The sequence below is a fragment of the Dermacentor silvarum genome, chromosome 10 (genome assembly GCF_013339745.2).
Source record: "Dermacentor silvarum isolate Dsil-2018 chromosome 10, BIME_Dsil_1.4, whole genome shotgun sequence".
Classification (NCBI taxonomy): Eukaryota; Metazoa; Arthropoda; class Arachnida; order Ixodida; family Ixodidae; genus Dermacentor; species Dermacentor silvarum.
Genome location: NC_051163.1, coordinates 156,899,948 through 156,921,525, shown reverse-complemented (window position 1 = coordinate 156,921,525; position 21,578 = coordinate 156,899,948). Strand labels below are relative to the sequence as shown.

At 42.7% G+C, this 21,578-nt stretch overlaps 1 protein-coding gene and 1 pseudogene across 1 annotated transcript; one reads left to right on the top strand and one right to left on the bottom strand.

The window, feature by feature from the left end:
* Positions 1 to 2,700: 2,700 nt before the first annotated feature.
* LOC119431953 (uncharacterized) lies at positions 2,701 to 4,217 on the bottom strand (annotated as a pseudogene).
* Positions 4,218 to 9,982: 5,765 nt separating this feature from the next.
* LOC119431952 (BEN domain-containing protein 5) lies at positions 9,983 to 10,706 on the top strand. Its single transcript, XM_037699392.2, has 2 exons — positions 9,983 to 10,266; positions 10,456 to 10,706. Exons 1-2 carry the CDS (start codon positions 10,017 to 10,019, stop codon positions 10,578 to 10,580), a joined length of 375 nt encoding a protein of 124 aa, XP_037555320.2. The 5' UTR covers positions 9,983 to 10,016; the 3' UTR covers positions 10,581 to 10,706.
* Positions 10,707 to 21,578: the final 10,872 nt, after the last annotated feature.

The following is a 21,578-nucleotide window of genomic DNA, read 5'->3' as shown; positions in this document are numbered from 1 at the left end:
CTACTGGTTTCCAAGTGGTACTATTGGTTTTAAAGTGGTACTACTGGTTTCCAAGTGGTCTGATGTGGTCCTAGTTGAAAAGCAAGTGGTCTGTTACTGGTTTCAACTGGTCCCAGTAGAAGACTACTGGTCTTCAACTGGAGTTGTACTGGTTTTTAAGTGGGATAAACTGGTCTGATGTGGTCCCAGTTGAAAAGCAAGTGGTCTGTTATTGGTTTCAAATGGTCCCAGTAGAGCCGCTACTGGTCTTCAGCTGGAGTTGTGGTGGTTTTGAATTGGTTCCAGTAATACCTACTAGTCTTCAAATTCTTTTTTTTCTTCTTTCTTTCTGGGGTTTCACATGCCAAAACCAGCTCCGATTATAAGGCAGGCCGTAGTGGAGGGCTCCGGAATAATTTTTGATCACCTGGGGTTCTTTATAATTAAGCGCGCGTGCACTACAACGCAAGCACACGGGTGTTTCTGCATTTCGCCTCCATCGAAATACGGCCGCCGTGGCCAGGATTCGATCTCGTGATCAGACTAGTCTTCAAATGAGACTGCGCTAGCTTGAACTAATAGTGCCAGTTAGAAGCTACTGTATTCAAATGGGATTGCACAGCCGGCTTTGACTGAGTCCCTTTCTTCGCACTGCATGTGCATTCGAGAGATCTTGCATGAAGTGAACTGTGGTTGGTTTCAGCAAAGATTTTAGGTACAGCTGGCAATCATCACACCATTTGGAACAGTTTCTTGAAAGGTTGTATATTAAATGAATATTTCCCGATTGACACAAGGACCTAGGGTATATCACCTTGTCTTTGGCTGGTTTGCAAATCACATTTCTATTATCTAGCCAAACACACTGGTTACACTTGCAGTCTGCAAGTACAACCAGCAAGAAGCATGCCAGGTACAGACAGCATCTGCTTCCAGCTAGGCCTATTGAAGTATGACACAATTCAGTTCTTATTTAAAAATGCCCATGGCATAATCCAGAGAAAAATCTTTTGAATTGAATTGCATTTATTTCACATCGCTGAGAAGGTGTAGTTACCGCTTGAGCAGAATGTGGCTGCCCGATGATACATAGAGTATCATATAGCAGCTAAACATAAGGAGTCAGATCGAAGCACATGCAAATATCAAGAATTTGTGCATATATATATATATATATATATATATATATATATATATACAGTCATGAAAAGAAGTCATATTAACAACCGAAAAGTAGTATTTTATTAGCATATTAGCCAGTGGGCTGGCCTTCATCACAGTGAATGGGAGTACAGAACATGTTATTTTAAGGCATCAGAAAGGGAAAGCACATGTGGAAGGGCATGGGGCTCAAAACAGTGCTAGCGGTAAAACAAGCAAAAGAAAAAAACTTTTGAAAGTAAACAACACATGGGCAGAACATGTGGCCATTGCGATGAGTCACGACCAAGGTGGAGCTGTCCTCACTCTCCAAGAAGCAGAGGATGAGAATAAAAAGGGTTTCTGAACTGCGGCCGAAAAGGAAAGACCACATGGGTGGCTCTAATGAGCCACGACTATGGCAGCGTTCTCCCCACCCTAGAGGAGTTGATTTAATTTAAGGAGAAGCCATTTTACTACAAACCTTCAATGCGAAGGGCATGCGACATAATAGGGGCTCGAAACAGTGTACAAACATTTTAATAAAATAGACATGTTCATATGCAGTGGCCAGGTTTTGCCAAGAGGCAAGCATGAGGCTAGATGGGAAATGTCATATTTAAAAGGAATTTTCTTTCAACTTATAACAACATTGTTCGAATCGGAAGGCAAGCACGTGAGCTTCCCGGCACTTTCATTAATAGCCAAGGTGAGTGTCTACCTCATATATAAGGTAGGACTTGCAAATTGCACAGTCATGGGGAGAGACTGAAAGCCTGATTGTAATGTTGCTTTAGAGGTCACTGAAAGAATGAGCAGGAAGGTCACCAACACACACATATGTGCTCATCTATACATACACATAATACAGGAAGGCCATTATTCTTAATTTAGCTACTTTATTAAATGATACAGCGACAGTTTAGCAAATCTATGACATCTCACAACCATAAGGTTGTAAAGATACGATCTGTTTTTCTACTTAGCCATTGGACAGTCATTGTTGAGGAATATGTACAATGTGCACAATGGTTAATTCAAACAATTAAAATGGTCGGGGACAAAACAAGAAGCTGTCCGTACAACATTTTGAATCTGTAGCAAATGCTATAAATAAACTGTTACATTTTATTGTTGAAAGGGAGCAGGTACCAATGTCTGTGGAACCCAATTCAGTGCAATGCAAAGCAAAACACTAACCATGGCACCCAATAAAGCAGCGGTTATGCCAGAATGCTATGAAAAACATTTCACAAGAATTTTTCAAACTGTTGAGGTCATGAATTTTAAGAAAAACTGTGCTATGGACATGCTTCCATTAATATAAACCACATATTTCTTTTCATTTCCACCATTAGCTCGCAACAAATTTAGGTAAAAGCCCACTTGAATTTCTAAACATAACTTTTGTGCTAATTGTGAGCTTGACACTGAAAAGCTCTCTAACTAAAATTTAAAGAAAAATTGCGAGAAAAGCGCCTACATTTAAATTGACACGTGCACTATTCCCAAGTGAGCTTGCCAACAGTGTTTTCTGCGCTAGCCTTACAAAAAGTATTTTCCCGCCACACTCCATGTAAGTGCATGGGCTAACATCTGTTGATAATTCAACTAAAATTTCCTGCTCTGCTCTCCGAGCTACCATTACATGATTTGTTTTATAGGCACACTCGGAAGAGAACCTATATGACACAATAAATATTTTTACGCAGTCACTCGCATCTTTGAACGAAACAATGTGCTTGATTTTCAGCATTTTCCTTGGCCTGTTACAAACGCAGTGCTGTCTGTTTTGTTTGGCCTTGAGTACTGCTCACTGTGGAACATGTTTCCGGCTACAATGACTCGGTCATGCTCCACAACAGGGCCACAGATAATGTTGCAAAGATGGTTGTGAGCAAAGCTGTGCAATAGCTCTGACAGAACTCGTGGCTTGCTCACAAGGAGAACAGCATCATTATTGCAGTGGCCAGGTTTTGCCAAGAACTGCAAAGTATGTGGACTGGCTTGTGCACTCAAACCTTTGTAGTTGCTGACCATCATGATGCGTTCGACAATTTGAATAGGCACACCTTTGGCTGACATCACTAGCTCTTTAAGGTGACGAATGTGGGCCTCAAAACTGAAACAAGAGTGTGCCCAAAGGGGACCTTGCAGGACAACACTCTTTGGGATGTGCAGTAGCTGGTGCACATTGCTTGTCATATGCTTTTCCCCATATAAAAACTGCACTTCAACTACAAACCGTACAAGGCAGTTCGTACTAGCAGTAATATCGTCTTTGCTCACAGTGTCCTGCAGCAGCAGTGCGATGGCTTGTACGAGAAGTGAAAAATGCTTAAAAAACTGGTCGGGCAAAAGCCCCTCAAGGCATGGTAGTGAAAAGTACAACAACCACTGCTGCCATTCAGACGCTTTCCAATATTTTCGTACGGAAAGAGAGCAAGGGAGACGTGACACACAGAGATGGGGCTTCGTTGCACATAGGCGCTCATCAATGATTGACAAAACTTGTGGTGAGCCAATGTAATATCGCTCATTCACAGTAGACAGCCACAGCTCTGTAAAATGCCGTGTTACCCCGAACAGGACACAATGCATGTAATCTGGAGTGAAGCCCCAGATAACATCGAAGTGCGGCAGGTTGATGAGAGGAAGTTGGGCCTTTTACACCTTTGTGTACTTGGTGCAGAAAAGATGCCTTCTCCATGTGCTTCTTGGTATTTTCTGCGTTTCTTTCACCCTTGACGTTCACATCCATGGGGTACTTGAGAGTTCCTTTTTGAGAAAGCAAGAAAAATGCAAATGGAACATGAAACGTCTTGCCTGTACAGATAAATAAAATTATGGGGTTTAACATGAGAAACTGCATGCTGGCTTATGAGGGACTCTGCAGTGGCGAGTTCGGATTAATTCTGACCTGAGTTTTCCTTTCTTTTAACATGCACCCAAAGCACCGTGAATGAGCATTTTTGCTTTCTGCCCTCACCAGAATGCTGCTGCCACAACCGCGAATTGAATCTGCCACGTCATGCTCAGCAGCACAATGCTATAGCCACCAAACCACTGCACTGAATGGCCAATGCAGTTACTGCCAAAAAACATTCATCAGTGAATTTTTATGTCCACTGCAGGACGAACTGTGATCTCCAATTACCCCTGTATTGCGCAAACTGATTCTAATTTCTATCTGTAAGTTTCCTAATTTCATCACCCCACATAGTTTTCTGTCTGCTCGACTGCCTTTCCTTCTCTTGGCACCTATTCAGTAACTCTAATGGTTCACCGGTTATCTACCATATGCATTACATGGCCTGCCCAGCTCCAGTTTTTTTCTCTTAATGTCAATTAGAATATTGGTTATGCCCGTTCACTCTCTGATCCGCACCGCTCTCTTCCCCTCGCTTAACGTTATGCGTAGAATTTTTTGTTCCATTGCTCTTTGTGCTAACTTGTTCTCAAGCTTCTTTGTTAACTTCCAAATTTCTGCCCCATGTGTTAGCACTGGTAGAATGCCATGATTGTACACTTTTCTTTTTAATGATAGTGGTAAGCTCCCAGTTGGGTTTTGGCAATTAATGCCTGCCGTATGCACTCCAACCCAATTTTATTCTTCTGTAAGTTTCCTTCTCGTGATCAGGGTCCCCTGTTAGTAATTGACCTATAGATAAACATACTCTTTTACGAACTCCAGCGTCTGACTGGCCATTCTGAATTCTTGTTCCCTTCCCACGCTACTGAACAACATTAAACCCAATTATGGTGTATTACAACTAACATAGGATTTCTCTTCTAACGTTCACATGTGATTATGCATTGTAGTTCAAAAGGCAGCATCTTCGGACAGTAAAGATAAACTGCGAGAAGTATTTAATATGCCAATAATACATTTAATCTGTCTGCATACCTTTGTTCACAATAAGAAACCTGAAAGTGGCAATAAATATGTGAGAGCTACACCTAAATATGTACAGGCACTCATAAAAGGGTGAGATTTGTCACCAGCTGTGCTCACCATCTACTGTCTTTCCACGATGCAGGCACCACCCGCAACCGTAATACCCATTGTACTGGGTGAAGTTCTGAAGTGATGCTCGAGCTGGGGCATCAGCACAACAGCTGAGGCAGTACACCTGAATCAAACACGTATGTTATCATTATGTTGACTGTTGTATTCGTCTTAAAATCAACAGATATTCTATTCTTAAAACACAATTGGTCAAGCCCTGACTGTAGAAGCTTAAGGCCTGTAAAGCAGGGAAATCACGTATGCCATTTTAAATCTGCCACGTATCTTTCCTAGTAGGCATACAAACTTAGGTATCTGCATCAAACAGTAGTTCTGATGACATGCAGGTGTGACACTAAGCTGCTTGTAGGTTAACGAAGCAACACTTGTGCAGATTGCCGGAGTGAAACAGTTACGTAAATAATTCTACTCACCTCAGAATGAATTGAATCAGTGCCAGCCATCCATGTCACACCACCACCAGCAAGGTCCCTCATTTGCTGGACAAAGCTGTTCAGAAGCAGCGTCATGTTGGGATGCGACTGGCCGTACCATAAGGCACTCACTACGACATTTTTGTGTCGCATCTTTGGTGGCAGCTCATTGACAGTTAGCTGTATCGGCCAAATGGAAAATTTCGATGAGTTAAAAACTGGCCTACCGTCAGCATTGAATGTGAGCGTCAGGTCATCCTTTCTTAATTTCTGTCTCAGCTCCCTGTACAGGGACCCATCCGTAATGTCAGACACCTCTGTGCCAGCCCGTCCTTGATAAATGGACTGCAGCCTCTTAACCAGCGCATTTGCGATGGTTTTATCGGAGAGTAGCGAAGAAAGTTGCTGCACAATAGTTAGGGTTATAAAAAAGTGACCGTCTGTCACCAAATTCCGCCCATTGTAGTTTTTTCTATATACAAAGCAGCTGACCTGCAGACTACTGCGTTCTTGCAGAACGCCCGATGTCTCCGCCAGCAAATTCATACAAGGTTCACAGTAAAAATGGAACCAAGCGTCACGTATATTCGCTCCCACTTGTTTTTTGAATAGATACTTTGACGCCGGAATGTCGTGTCTATCCAGTATATGCGCGATCAGCTTCTGTAGAGCTTCGACGGCCTTCCATGACAAGCCAAACTCCAGCGCAAATTTCAATGCCAATACTACCAAGTCGTTAGCGTCGACGTGCTCAGTCTGTGCCGGTGGTACTTCGCTATCACCTTCGAAGGATAGTTGCGCCTCGGGATGTATGTAGTCGTTCTCAGGTTCGCAGCTATCTTGCACCATGTCTATGTCGCTGTCATCAATACGCGGTACGCCTGACGCCGACACCGCATCGCCGTTTCCGTCGTTGTCTTGCGACACGGCTTGATGCGAATCGCACTGTAACACCGCACGCCTCTGAAGATACGATCTCGTGGATTTTGGAAGATCAGGAGCATTCTTTAGGGGCCCTAAATACTGCTTTCGAGGACCCATAATCGCGAAAAACTGAGCCAGCAACGGTGATGAGCACTGATGACCACTAACACTACCACAATATAAAGAGCTGAATGACTGGATCGGATCGGATCGGGTTGGATTGTAGTTGCGCAAAGCAAACAAAATATCCTAAGTTGTGTAATGATTGCACCGATCTTTGTTACTTTTACTGACATGTAAATATTTTTATAGCTGTAACATTTGCTTTGTGACTTGTATTTAGCTTTTTTTTTAATTTTTAGTAACTACAATATATTTATCTTGCCGAGCGCTTCAATCCAATCCGATATAGGCACGTTTTTGGTGTGGGCCATCCCATGCTTCATTCCATGCTTAGAGCTTTGTGTATACATTCTACTGATCATTAGCCCTTATCCATTGCTCAGCCTTCAGGATGTTTGCCGTCGTGAGATTCCTTAATGATTTCGACGCAAAACTGCACGTTATTCCGGCCTCGGACGTAAAAAATTTTAATCCCGAGCATAATTTAGATTTTAACAAGAGGACTATTTATTCGGCATTTTGGCGTGACCGGGTCGACGGCGAAGACACTGGATATTACAACGCACAAATCCTGATGCTAGCAGGTAAGCCATTTGGATCCATTGTGAGTGCTTTTTTTTATAACCCTTAGTACCGTTACTATGCATTCTTTAGAAACCGAAGCCGAAGTGAATGAAAGAATGAAGTCTAAGAGACTTCCGAAGCCAAAGATTCGGCGCGACCATAGCACCAGCTCGGACGAAGGGGTCGAGACGACGCAACAACGCATAAAAGTGCAGAAAAAGGTTAGTGTCTGCTTTACAAATGTGCAGTACTGTGGTAAAGTTTGGGCTTCTCAGGAATATGTGTGAAAACCAAGATGCACGCGACCGCCCTGATTTTACCAAAAAGATATTGTATACCTAATTTCAAATATGCATTGTTTATATGTATGTTATCTAGACGCAGAAAAAAAACCGGGGGACAGCAAGGGATGCCATGTATGGATCCATATTAAATAAAAGCCTTCAAGAGGCTCATGCTAATTTGCAAAAAGTGCAGCGCCCTCAAGAAGAAGTTGTGGGCAATCGGCAAAATGTAAGTCACGTGCTGTACTACATGAATGAACTCACGCTCGGCTGGAAAATTTGAGAACGACGTGCGCTACTAGTGTAACTAATAACCCATTTTATTGAATGCAGCGCAAGCGGGCCCGCAGTCAGCGAGTCGCCGAGCTCCGACAGCGACTCGGATTCGTTGTGCGCTCAGAGTGAGCTGAAGGCAGCCACTAAAAAGGCGCAGATGTGGAAGGCGAGGGCCGCCGAATTTAAGGAGGAGCGCGATTTCCTCAGGGAAAGAGCGGTTGCTCTCGAGAAATGCCTCGAGAGCAAGATTTTTCAGCGTAAGTGTGGCATTTTGTTACTCACTGTGGCAATTATTTGGTCTCACTGAGATGTGGTAGTGCACTGCTTACCCTTTAATTACTTTTTTTATAGTGGAAGGCACACTTCCCCAGCAGCTTGGCTACAGCAGCAACAAAGGTTTCATATTTTATTATTACATCTGATAGAGTAAATGTACATACATGGCTATTATAGCCTTGAACAGTTACCATGCGTACTTGGTGTGTGTGGTAATTTTCTCTGTTAGTGGTGTTTAGAGCACATACCGCGACGTAGGGCAGTTGCTCCTTTAGAGAAGTGCTGAGCCCACAAAAAATTTATGCATTTCAGCCCAGTCCATGCTGATGGCTAGTCAACCCCGTCAACCCCGTCCAGCTGTTGTCATAGTCAACCCCCCCCCCCCCCCCCCCACTGAAGTGGAAATGAGCAGCACTGGAGGAGGTTTGACCTTTTATTACTTTTCTATCCTACATTTGTTGGGGCTAGCTGTAAACTCTATAATCACAAGTATATTATTCATTCTTCCTGTGGCTGAAATTCACAGAAGCCTCGTTGTTTGGAACATTTGTTCTCTTGCGAGGTGATGCATGCAGAGCATTACCTCGCTGTGCATGCATTCTTAACTCGTTAGCTCATGAAGCAGAGCTGCAGCCAAAGTTGAGAAATATTGCTGCTGAGAGCACTGATAACATGTCTGAAAATTCACACTTGATTATTACATTTGGTTTTACTGCAGAAAGCTTGCTTGGTGCTGAGGAGTCTGCTTGCAGTGAGTCTCTTTTTCCTTCTCATGCTGGCACATTCAAAGGCCAGGTGAATAAGAACCAATTCTTTCATGTGCCTTTCTACATGATGTTTGGCTCTCTGTTTAGGTTCCCATGGATCCTCAGCAGGTCCAACCTCGCAGGAGCCAGTGATGTCTGCACCACCAAGTATGCTTGTCCTTGTTCTGGCCTATTAAGTATGCCTAATGGGGAGCAGTATGTTCAGTTAATTACAGCAAAAACTAAATGGTTGCCAAGGCTATTTTTGTATATTTTAATTTAAATGACAACCTCAGTCAGCATGCACCTTGAATACTCTTCCTCTGCATTCTCACATTTGTGCTCAGCTACTAAGCAATCTCACATTTGTCCTCAGCTACTAAGCAACCTGTTTTAGTCTGTATTCACTTTCATGATGTACCACCATGTAATAGTCGGGTCTCCTCGTTGGCTATCAACATTGCTAAAGCTGAGAAGTTTTAAAAGAATAGTGGAGATGCATTAATCATGACACCTTGGTAAATATATCACATGTAATACAGTCAGTTCAAGTGGTTGCCATTGTGTTACCATATATTAAAGCTTCTTGCTAAGGCTGCAAGCAACATTGTCAATACCCATCCATTCTGTGCATATTCATGTTTTTTCGTTTGCCTCTTACAGTTTTGGATGCCTATGACGTGAACCTTAAATGCCTTGCCACGTTTGAGTTAACATTTATCCGTGTCACTGAGCACACATGCGGTGAATGCATATTCTCATGCAGTGAGCAGCCACCTCGTGTTGCTATGTACTTATTTGTAAAAGTGTTGACAGTGCTAAAAGCAAAACCAGGAGTACAAGTGCTGATCGAATGAAGATGCAACATGTTGCATAAATGTACAGTTTTTTCGAGTGAATAAATTGACCAATAAAAGCTGAAAATTACAGAGGGTGGAACCTTCTGGTGTTTCTATCTATACAGCAATTTTAGCTTTTATTGGTCAATTATTAATAAAGACTGAAGTTATTTTGTTGCACTAAATTGGAAAAAGCAACAAAAACAAAACGTAATCAAGTGACCTTTATTTTGCAGGCCAAAGCAGCAGCAATATTGCGACAGCAGCTGCTGATGGCACTGTGAGTATAAGCATATTAGTCTGTAAGCCACTACCACAATTTCAACTAGGTACATCTTTGACCTTAGGCAGAAAGCTGATGCCTTTTTATTTTTAATTTTCCTGCGCTTTCCGTTTGGTCTGCTGCCTCTTTATGAAGTTGTATGCAATATATTGCTTATTTTTTCTCACAGTTCCACCTTGCCAAGGGAGTCATTGTGAGGGCCGAGGCAGCATTTAAGATCATGAAAAACATCAAACCAATACTTGTCGTTAAAGACACAGCGGAAGCGGTGTGGGGGAAAGATGTCTTATCCAAGAAGAGCGTCACAGGCGTGGTGGCGCCACGAAAGAAATGCCTGGGTGAAGTGGCAAAAGAGCCCTTGACGCCAGAGAAGGTGGCTGTTGTCACAGGTGAGTTGACAAAGAAACATTCAGGAAACATCTAACTGTTGCTAAGTTGTATAGATGGCTCCCGCAAGCAGTGCCAGCAGTTTAATTCACATGCACTTAATTGTAGCTTCTATTCAAGCTTCTGCTGAGTTGTGCTGACAGCTGCCAATGGGGCTTTTTAATCTGTTTCTACTTCTGTTCTTTTCACAGCCATGCTGAAGCACTGGGGTGCTGAGAAGAAAATCAGCGTGGAAACGACACTACAGAGCATGGGTCGCCTGCTTTCGGAGAAAATTCAAGATGTGCTCAAGTCAAAGCGTCGGCTTCAGTTATAAGAAAAATAAATCCTGGCAAGCTGGACATTGTCTATATGTATCTCTTGATATATTGAAGCCTGTGGCTGGTTGGCCACTGTTGCGGCCAGCCTGGCACTAACAGGTCTATGTACCTAATGGTCCCAGTACCTAATGGTCCCAGTACCTAATGGTCCCAGTACCTAATGGTCCAGAACCTAATTGGTTTACAATACCTACTGGAATTGCCAATAAACCACTTGAACTGGGACCCAGTAGAATCCCCCTGTGCGAATTTCACAAGGTGTTATCACTTTGCTCACTGCCTCTACTTAATGCTTTATTAATTTTGGGCACAATGTCTTTACAACATAATTGGGTGCCATCAGGACCTGTCGACGTGCTACTACGAACCTCTTCCTCTGCCCTTTTCCCCTCGCTTTGTGCCGGTGGAGCCAACTGCACTGACTGTCCCATCCGTTATGATGATGCTGAGATCTATTGGGCATCCCCTTGAAACGGGGCGGCGACAAATAGTCACCTGCCGGCTTGAATTTAATCAGGTATTACTATAACATGTTCTTTATCTTGCTTTTTGTATACCTAATCTGAGTTTTCTTGTTTCAAATTTACCTTGTACGCTGCCTATGATTTTAAGAGATCAGGTCGCATCCATCTTTTTGCTACTTTTTTTTCCACCAGTACTCTAATCGTCTCTTGCTGATCGTCTACGCTGATCTGTTATGTTATCCTTCCACTTTAAACCCAAGCGCTTCTGTTAGTTGCACGTTACCTACGGTTTCTCGCTGGGTGGGATCCCGTCTCATTCCATTAGGATGTAACTGAGTGGTCTATGGATCTTTACTGAGCATACACATGTCTCATCTAATTCAGAAAATTTGTTCCGATATGTTTTCGTCCGTAGCAACCGCTCGAGCTCAAATAGCAAGCACAGGACCTGTCGACGTGCTACTAGGAACCCTCTTCTCTGCCCTTTCCCACTCGCTTTGTGCCAGTGGAGCCACTGCACTGACTAGTCCATCCTTCGAGATATGTCAGCGCCACCTGTCAGTGAAGTCGAGAGATAGATGCGACGATGGCATATGGCCTCTGAGATCGGAAGATCTCGTAGGCCAACTAAAACTGTAATAAATGTGTGCTGTTTAGCGTACGCTGTACTATAGCGTACGCTATTAGTTGCGTACGCTATACTAAAACTGTCTAGTGTCGAAGCTAACGGGCACTTTCTATTGCTACAGTATGCCAACAGGTACCTATCACCGTATTTGTGCATTTTCTGAGAACCAGCCTTGTTTGCTAGGTGACATTTGTAGTGTACTTATGATTTTGCCGGTCAGTTCATGTAACTTTTCAAGACAGAATTTACATGGGGAGGAAAAGGGTACCATACAATATGACTGCTGCTAACTGACCATTTATTTTGATGGAAGGATTAAAAATAGCAACACTGATGTGTGCTTATATTGTGCACAATTTCTTTCAGAGGGAAGGCGTAAGTTGTAAGATAAAGGCATAAAATCACGATAAACGGTATTTGTGTAAAAAGAAAAGTAAATATGCGCAGACTAACTTCAATCACTTATCATCTAGAAAGGATGCCTTTTATTTGATGAATTGATCATGGGGTCTGGCTCACATGTCTTGTTTATGTGGTAAGCCTCACTGATCTCTCGTGTCAATTTTTCACCGTAGGTGAAAACAGATTATCTTAATCCAGCCTGAAGTCCTATCGCGGCAATGTACGGCCAAACTGGACGAGCATGCTGGTCTTTTGAGTGAAATATGGGAATTTATATGGCACATTTAGTTACCGGCCAGTCTGCTCTGTGTACATTTGACCAGGTGTGAAAGGAATACAGTACACTGCCTCTCATACACACTAGACACATTTGGTGGTATCTTTAACCAAGCAAACCTCCCTTGCCTGCTCGCCTTTCTCAATTCACTTGTGGACTGTCCTGCATATCCTGCCTACTTTATTTTTCGCTGGAAATGTGCGTGCATAGCAGTCCACATGAGGAATTGAGGCATGCTGAGTTAAAGATGCAACCAAATTTGTCTTGTGTTCGTCAGGGGTAGCATAGTCTGCTTCTTTGATCATGTATATATTCGGTCAAATGTACATGGGGCAGACTGGCTGGTGCCTCGACATGTGCCGAGGAGTGCACCATAATTCACTCAAGGGAGAAATATGTTCGTGCCACTTGACGATTCACTGACACGACTGGTGCTGCGCGCCAGATTTCGATTGTACGTCTATGGCAACCAATTGACCATCAAAATCAGTGACGAATACCACATTAAGGAAATGGGACATGTGTCAGTTGTAGAGATACAAGCTGTAATTTGGCTATCACTAATTGCTGAGAGGGTGATTAGAGACAGTTACTAGGACATCTGGTTGGCTGGCACAAACTGTACCTGTTTCTGCACTTCAAAAAGCTGACTCTACTTGGGCTCACTGAAACTGCTATATAAAATAAATTTGAAACAGGGTAAGTCATATAATTTTGTGCGCAGCCCCTACACCAATGCCACTGGACGTACCGGCCATTTCCAGTTACATTTATCGCACGGTTAGACATACTTCTTTTTGCTACCAGCACTTATTGACAAAACCGATGGCCTATTGCAGAAGCAATAAAAGCACATCAAAGATGCTTGGAGTGATGTCAAATTTAGGTAGGTTCATGTAAACAAAGCAAATTTATTGCTTTAATAAGGAAGTTGTGCAGACTGGGTTGGAATAGAACCTGAAGTGTGAAAGGAGCACGCTTCCCTTATGCCACGGCAGCTCTTTGGTTCTGGCTGACTTAAGGTGTGCCTAGTGCGTGTCACATTGTGCACGTCACATTGCAGCCATTTGGTTGACTAAAGGTGCTTTCACGTTCCCACACGTAAGCAGTCTTAATGTGTCTCTGCCATCTTTTATTGCAGGTACACCTAGGAAATGTTGTATACATTGGCAAGGATAAGTGGGGCCTGCTCCAGTGCCATGGCCGGGACTCCCTGTTCTGCAAAGAACTGGTATAACTGATGTGGGGAGCCCTGGCGCTCGGTGTAGGAGAGTCACAGGGGCTCCTTGTCGGTGCTTGAAAGACGGCAATGCTGTTGAGAAGCTGACATTGAGCCCCGATAAATTGGAAGCTGTGGGTAGTAAGTATCATTCACATTCTTTCAAGTTTGTTTTTGTAATGTTTGTAACAGTACATGTATTGCACCGAAATGATTAACTTTTCAGATGCATTTGATGCATATCTTTCGAAATGTGGTGCCCCTGAGGAGAAAAAATCGTCTTCTCATGCATGGTTTTGGCCGAGCGGTTGAATCGAGTGACAAAGTTTTTCGCGTTTAGGTAGCCCAAGAAACACTATCGTCTTTAAAAAGAAACAAAAGCAGAATTAACAAACCAGCGTATTTGTGGCTACTCATGAGTCGCATTTCTTTGTTTAAAAGTGCCTGCGAAGTGGCGCTAACATACTTATCAGGTCCAGAATTTTCGATTGACACCGCTTCCAAAAGCTCGCATTCTAATTTGGTTTTCCCACGGCCAGAACTTCCGTATTCGTCATCCGCGGATAGCAACAACTTTTGAAGTGTAGAGCAATATTCAACCCTTCTCCCAATTTGCAACACCTGTAGCGTTGTAGCCGGTCGTTCAGGCACTGGCCGGTCTGTCCCAAGTAAACATGACCACAGTGGCGCATGGATCACACTTATGCAAGTGTTTTGATGCACAACAATTCCTTTCCTGACTACCCATGATGCGTTTGCACAGCTGTGCCAACTTGCGTGATGCAGAGAACACAAGATCCACTCCATACTTCCCTGCGATTTTCCTTAAGTTGTGCGAAACCTCGTGCACATATGGCACAACCGCGAATAAACACCTCTTCTGCGGTGTACCTGCAATGTTTACCACTGGCTCTTTGCTCAGCTGTTTAAGCAGGGTTTCTGCGACGGCATGAAGGAGCAGATGGGGGAAACCGGCCTGTTGTAATGCTCTTGCTGCAGGAAATTTTTTCCAAAAAACGTTCACAGTTGACAGTAACGCTTGTCCCGTCCGTCTCGCCTCACTCTGTCCCGTCTTTCGCGCTTCACCACACTCAAATATGCATCACCAACGGGTCCAAATTCCACTCTTCTGACTACAATTGCTGTTCTTGAGTTGAACAAATGAAAAATACACAACTCTGTAATGTCAAAAAGACCATAAAAAGTATTTCATCTTTGCACTTCTGGTCTTCACAGGCCAGTTGCATGTAGCTGCCTCTGCTGAGTGTGGCCTCCAAGATCTGTTAGCATTCTGAGGGTTGGTTAATGCATACGTAGCACTGTCAATGCAACCGAGTGCGTTGATGCGCAGTAACAGGTACAGTTGCCTCTGCTAATTGACGTTCGCAGGACCCCAAGAGTTGGTTGAATTATCCGAAAGATGAAATTACCAATGGCGGAATAAAAGCAGGTATTTTAGATCACCCGAGGTGGTCTGTAATGTTTTCCTGCTTGCTCTTAAAGCACAACTAAACCGACATGCATCAACAGGCGCCACCATGCTAAACACTGCCTGAGTGTTAAACTGTAAGGAAAATATAGGTTGTGGAAGTTTTGGAAAATCAAAGTAAAGTAAAGGCAAAGTAAAACAGCTTCACACCAAGGGAAGCAGTAGAGCTGTTTCTTGAATTTCTTGTTTTTCAGACCTTAGTAGCCGCTGCTCGCATGAGGGGACACTGTAGAGGCTGAATTCACCAAAGCGACATGCTTATGCATTCGAATAAGTGTGTTTTGTTCCATAGCAATATGTGGTTTCTTGTTTGGACATTGCAGTGCGTTCGAAAGTAAAAAGTCAAATTAACCGAGGTCAAGTTACTGAGAGTTGACTGTATATGTGTGTTATTTTTCGTTGTATTGTTGTGAAGGTAGCCGGCATAAAACTGCCTTTTGCTGTTTTTTTTTCGCGAAGACGCGCCCCAGCTATGCTCTGATAAAGTACGGGCTTGCCAAGTGGCATCTTTTCGAGAAAAGCTTAAGCTATAACATCTTGTACTGCTATCGTGAGGAACCGCGGAACTAGATCATGGAAGTCTACAAAGCTGAGGACTTGCCGAACTAAGATGCAAGCGCTACAACACCAGTTACCTGCTCGACATGCCACTCAGGTACTTGACTGATGACAAAACATATATTTTGGGAGTTTTGCAGGCTACAAAGACATTGTGTAGATATATCTGAAGCAGAACATTAGGACTTGAAAAAAAAGGACAATACCCAATAACAGCGCACGCGGCACTACAGTCCTTCACTACAGCCGACACTACAGTCCATGTCTACAGTCTACTTCGGCACTACAGTTCACACGACATTTCACTCCTTGTCTGTCATACTCACTTCGTTCCATCCTAGCGCTGTTTGTTCCCGTCCTAATGATGTACCAACCAGCCCAGACCAGCACCCTCCGTCTGGGACTTCATACACAAGGCATGGATGGACCATTTTGTGATTTCTCCCTTTCTCCACTATTTACCTAATTTCCTTATATAGTCTTTCAAGCCAGTAGTTTCTATGCACGTACAAATTTATCTGTGAATTGCAGTGCAGATGTAGGCAATGACAGAAGAGTCAAGACGAGAGACATGCGGCAACTCTTAAAAAAAGCTTTATTTTCGCTGACTCATGTTTATAGCCATCAGTCACTGCATTGCACATAAGGAATTCGCACCCTTAGGAAGAAAGTAAACTCTTTGTCTGACAAGTGTACAGAAGGTCTGCTGATACACACAGAGCCAAGTCGCGAAATCTTTTCAGCCTCAATTATTCCACGTGTTAGTTGATCACCGCTTCTGCTAGAAACAATACACTGAGCAAATGACGGTTCACAGTCACACGAACTGCAATGACATTCAAGCCTACCGTCACGCACATTTTTCTTGACATTGTATGAGTGTTCTCTCAGCCAGTGATTACTACAGCGTCCAATTTGACCTATATACTGTTTACCACAAGAGGGATACAATAAACCCCGTTGCTAACACAGGTGACAAACGGAACTTGGTGTTTTTGTTACATATGTGTGGCGTGATGCGACATTGCCTTTTATAACACAACTTTAGAATGATATGCAATTTTCTTGATATTGCGAGAGATTTTGAATGTAGGGTATGACGGCCAGTTTTATGTCTGTCAGATGCAGTGACCACATAACCTCGACTCTGAAAAGCGCATGCGCCGAGTGGTTGCCATGTGATCACTCCATCTGACAGACTTAATGTGGCTGTCATACCATACATTGATAAGCTGTCTCACAGTATCATGAAAACTGCAGATCATTCCAAAGTTAAAGTTGTCTTCTCTGCACCTCAGAAGCTTATTAAGTTGTGTAATCAAAGGAAATGTTTCAGCACAGCACACAGGTGTAACAAAAAGCACAAAAATCTCTTCGTCACCTGTGTTAGCAACATGAATTAGTGTACCACTCTTTCTTGTGGTAAACAGTACATAGGTCAAACAGGACGCTGTATCAATGACCAGCTGAGAGAACACTCATAAAATGTCAAGAAAAAAGTGCATTACAGTTGGCTTGCATGTCGTTGCAGTGCGTGTGCCTGTGAACCATTGTTTGCTCGGTGTACTGTTGTCAGCAGAAGCGGTGATCAACTAACACGTGAAATTATTGAAGCTGAAAAGATTGCGTGACTTGGATCTGTGTGTGTCAGCATCTCCACACTTATCAGACACAGAGTTGACCTTCCTAAGGGTGTGAATTGCGCTTCTGCAATGTGATGAGTGACGGCTATAAACATGGGTCGCTGAAAATAAAGCTTTTTGTTGGAAGTTAGCACACATCTATTGTCTCGTCTTTTCTGTCGTCAATATTGTGCAATTCACCAATATGTTGTACCAACAAGTCAAATTTATCACTCACTCATTGGAACTTTCATCACGAATGAAATGTGGTTTTGGTACCGTGGTAGAGCATTCACATCATTTGTTAATTTTTGTTTTCTTTCAAGACTGAACTGGATGTAACGAGCAGCCGTGGCATTGCAAGGAAGCTTTATGTTAAAGGAATATATTGATAATAACGTCTTAACTGCTTAGCGCAATAAAGGAAGTTGTGGGTATTGTTTATTGTGCTTTCCTTGCTCTTGTATCCAAACTTATGGCTAAAATGGTTAGGTCTTACTGAAGTTTGCTTTCGATGTTTTGCATTATTCTCCTGTGTAAAGTCACTATTGTTTGTTTCACAGTTATGCGAAGCTTAACTTGTTTGTAAGCATTTTTAAAGCCTGTTTTCACAGTAAACATGGGTTACTTCAGTGTTTCAGATGGCACTTTATAGTTTGATGTAATTGATGCCTCTGCAGGTTACCGCATTATTCACTTGGCAACCAGTGAGGTCTGGGTGCAAGTGAAGCTACCGAGGGAGGCATGTGTGCATCACTTGTGTTGCTGGCCATCCTCTGCAAAAGTGATGGCTGGCTGTCAGTGCTTGGATGACTTTCTGTTACTCTACCCCTTGGGCTGTGTTGACTACTTCACACTTGCTGCCATGTCTGCTAGCTTAGGCAAAAAGACCGGCTGGATGCTTGGCAGGACATAGTATCCAACCGCAGTGGTACTGTCCTGTCTTGTACATTACAAAGTGAAGGAGGACAGTATTTATGTTGTTATTAAGAAGTATAAATTGTGTTCTGCCATTGAAATAAAGGAACTCGACAAAAAGCAAAAAATTTCGAAGTCTGACCTACATGGGAAGGCAAAATATGTTGTGTTGTAGTTGTAGCTGTTATTAGTCTTAATATGCGATAGAAGACCTTGATGTTTAATAGAGCATATATTTAAGTGTGTTATCAGTGTGTTATCAGTTTTTAAGTTACTGTTATCTAAATGTCATTATTTGTTTGCCAGGATGATGTAAGCAGATGGCAAATAAATGCATGGTTTGACATTATAACCAGGTTTGTCTATGACATTCACTATTATTTAGGGTGGACCAATGCATATTCATGGATGCATATTCAACCACCACATATTCCTCCAGCACAAACAATTCCTACATACTAGCATTTGTTCTTAGCAGCTGATGTTGGCTATTATGCAATTTTTTGAAAGCGCATGCAGCTCCCGACACATGATTTTAGAGCAGTAAGTCGGAAGCAAAGAAACAGATTTTTTCTGTGGTCTAAGCTTAAATGATATGTTTAAGGAAAATGAACATTTGTGGAAGATATTTACTTTCCTGCTGTGGGAACCTTTATAAGAGAACCTCTGCACATTGGGCGTGCATGCTGCTTCTCTTGCTGTTATTGCCAAAATGAAAAATTGTTCTTATGAACCACTTTGCAGCTTTGCATTATGCACTATTACTTGCAGTTAGCATCTATGTGCTGTGCTACGGACAACAGCAAGACAAGTCAGGCAAACCACCATGTGAAACACTTTAAAGATTCTGACTTAGGGCGAGTTGGTACTATATATAGTGCAAGACAAATCAGCTGCCCGTACAGCAGTGCTGTCAGCATTACACGGCTGACAGCACCGCAAACCCTTAAATTTATATTTGTTTGACAGATTATGCATTCTAGTAGTTTTCATGTCGTATATGCATGAAAATGTAAACAAGAATTGGTGAAAAACAGCATTCTTTTACGTATATAGTGTATCTTACCACAAGGTAAGGTACACAGATATCTTGGCAAGATACACAAGATAAATACGTAAAAGAATGCTGTTTTTCACCAATTCTTGTTTCACATTTTCATGCATATGCACCATGAAAACTAGAATAAATTATCTGTGAAGCAAATATACATTTAAGGGTTTGCGGTGCTGTCAGCCGTGTCATGCTGACAGCACTGCTGTTATGTATGTCTACAAATATTTTGCAATGTCAGTTGAATGTTGCTTGAACATCACATACGTACGTTGCCTGAAAGCTCAAGTGACAAAAGCCAACATCCAGATTACGTTGTCAGGAAGTTCTGTTAACGTTATGTCAACGTCGTGAATGTGCTGCTCAACGCTGCCACAACGTTACGGCCCAACGTTGTATGGTGATCAAAAAAGCGGACATTAGCAGCATGTAGGCAACGTTATACACCGACATTTGTGCACATTCAGAGAACGTTACGGCAACATATTGCGTTACTTGGGAGAACACTCAAAGTGTTTAAGTTGAGTGGATAACTTTTCGTATACCTTATCGGGTGTACTGCCATCAATCAGCAAAGACCAGTCAAAATTAGTGATGTGCTGGTCGAACATTTTTGTATTAGTGATTTGAATTTCCGTTTTATTTCTTTTTGTGTTCCCAATCGATGTTCTACAGCTAGAGAAGGCTTCGAAAGGCGACAGGCCACAATATAGGGGTCGGCTTACCAGTGATATATCACACAAGCAGCCAAGGAATAGTCAGATGCGCGCACCACAATGTGATTTATGCAGGACGCTACTTCCCGGTTATTTAAGCATTCTTCTCTAGTCGGATGATTTATGATGGATTTCAAACCATAGGAAGACAAGATTGATAAGCAATAGGAAACTATGGTTGACGTGACGCATAGCGTATTTATTTTCAAATCACCAGCTAAGCATAACTGCACAGCTGAACCCCATTTGCCTAGTATTTCATCGAGCTCTGCCAAGAATGGCCTCACAGTGTTATATGGTGGACGATATATCGAAAGGAGGATTAAATCTTCATTTGAAAGATTTGTTTTTATGTCCAGAGATTCCGCATGAACGAACGTAATATCTACTCCAGACGAAACATCTACTCAGACCTCACCCTCGTGGCCAGGTCACGAAATGTGAACGATAACCAGATAGCGTAAACATATCGGCACCGACTTGTGGTATATTTATTTCAGTGAGAACAAAAGCGTCAACGTAATTGCTAGCCACCCGCCATGGTTGCTCAGTGGCTATGGTGTTGGGCTGCTGAACACGACGTCGCGGGATCGAATCCCGGCCACGGCGGCCGCATTTCAATGGGGGCGAAATACGAAGACACCCGTGTACTTAGATTTAGGTTCACGTTAAAGAACCACAGGTGGTCCAAATTTCATGAGTCCCTCACTACTGCGTGCCTCATAATCAGATCGTGGTTTTGGCACGTAAAACCCCATAATGTATTTTTTTTGTAATTGCTAGCCGCTTCTGCGATCTCTTTTAATTCATTCCAGTACTTTCGGAGTCTTCTTATGTTTACGCTGACAAGAGTAAAATTATGTTGTGACCTCAGGCCAAACATATTTTTATAACTTCTAAAATCAGGAACCACACATAAACTAGACGTCATGTTGTTTATACAATCCTAGCAATATCAGCTGGCCTGATTACTCGGATCAAAAGTGCACCTTCGTCTTTCTTTACAAAAATATTACCGCATTTAACCCAGGCGAACTTGTACCCATTCTCCTTAGACAGGGTTCTTGAATGCCAAAACAAACTACGATTTGCCTTTGTCACGTTATCATTGAAAAACAATTTGGGTAGAGAACCGTTCTGGTGTAACCGCCGCAGTTTTCCTCGCGAATCAAACCAAGCTTCTCTCGCTGCTACAGAAGTGAACCGCATCAACACTGTCGGGGTCAGTTTATGTTTACTAGGCACGCGGTGCACCGCTTCTACATCAGTGCTTGAAAAGCTTGCTAGCTCCAGCTTGATGGCTGCCTCGGATGCAGCATACCTTAGGTTTTCATTTTGTTCCTGTTGGAAGCCTTCGATTTCCAAGTTATTCTTCCTATTGCAGTGTTCGTTCTCATTCTGTATATCCTGAACAAGCCCAAGCTGTATCGCTTGGGCCTTGACTACTTCATTCAAGCGCACAATTTCCTCTTCCTGGACCTTGTTGCGCTTTGTTAGCTTTCATCTCCTCCAGTACTGAATCATACTGCTTCGACACAAATGAGACCGATTCTTCTAGTTCTTTAACACTCATGGAAAGCTTAGTAAACTCAGTTTTCAGCAGAAGCAGGGAACCCACTTTTCCATGCAGAGTTAATAAAGAAACAATAC

What these genes read in the sequence shown, in the direction of transcription:
- LOC119431952 (XM_037699392.2), top strand. Translation starts at nt 10,017, where the DNA reads ATGCAATATATTGCTTATTTTTTCTCACAGTTCCACCTTGCCAAGGGA. An exon ending in GAAGGTGGCTGTTGTCACAG is followed by an intron (nt 10,267 to 10,455) that starts GTGAGTTGACAA and finishes TTCTTTTCACAG; the next exon opens with CCATGCTGAAGCACTGGGGT.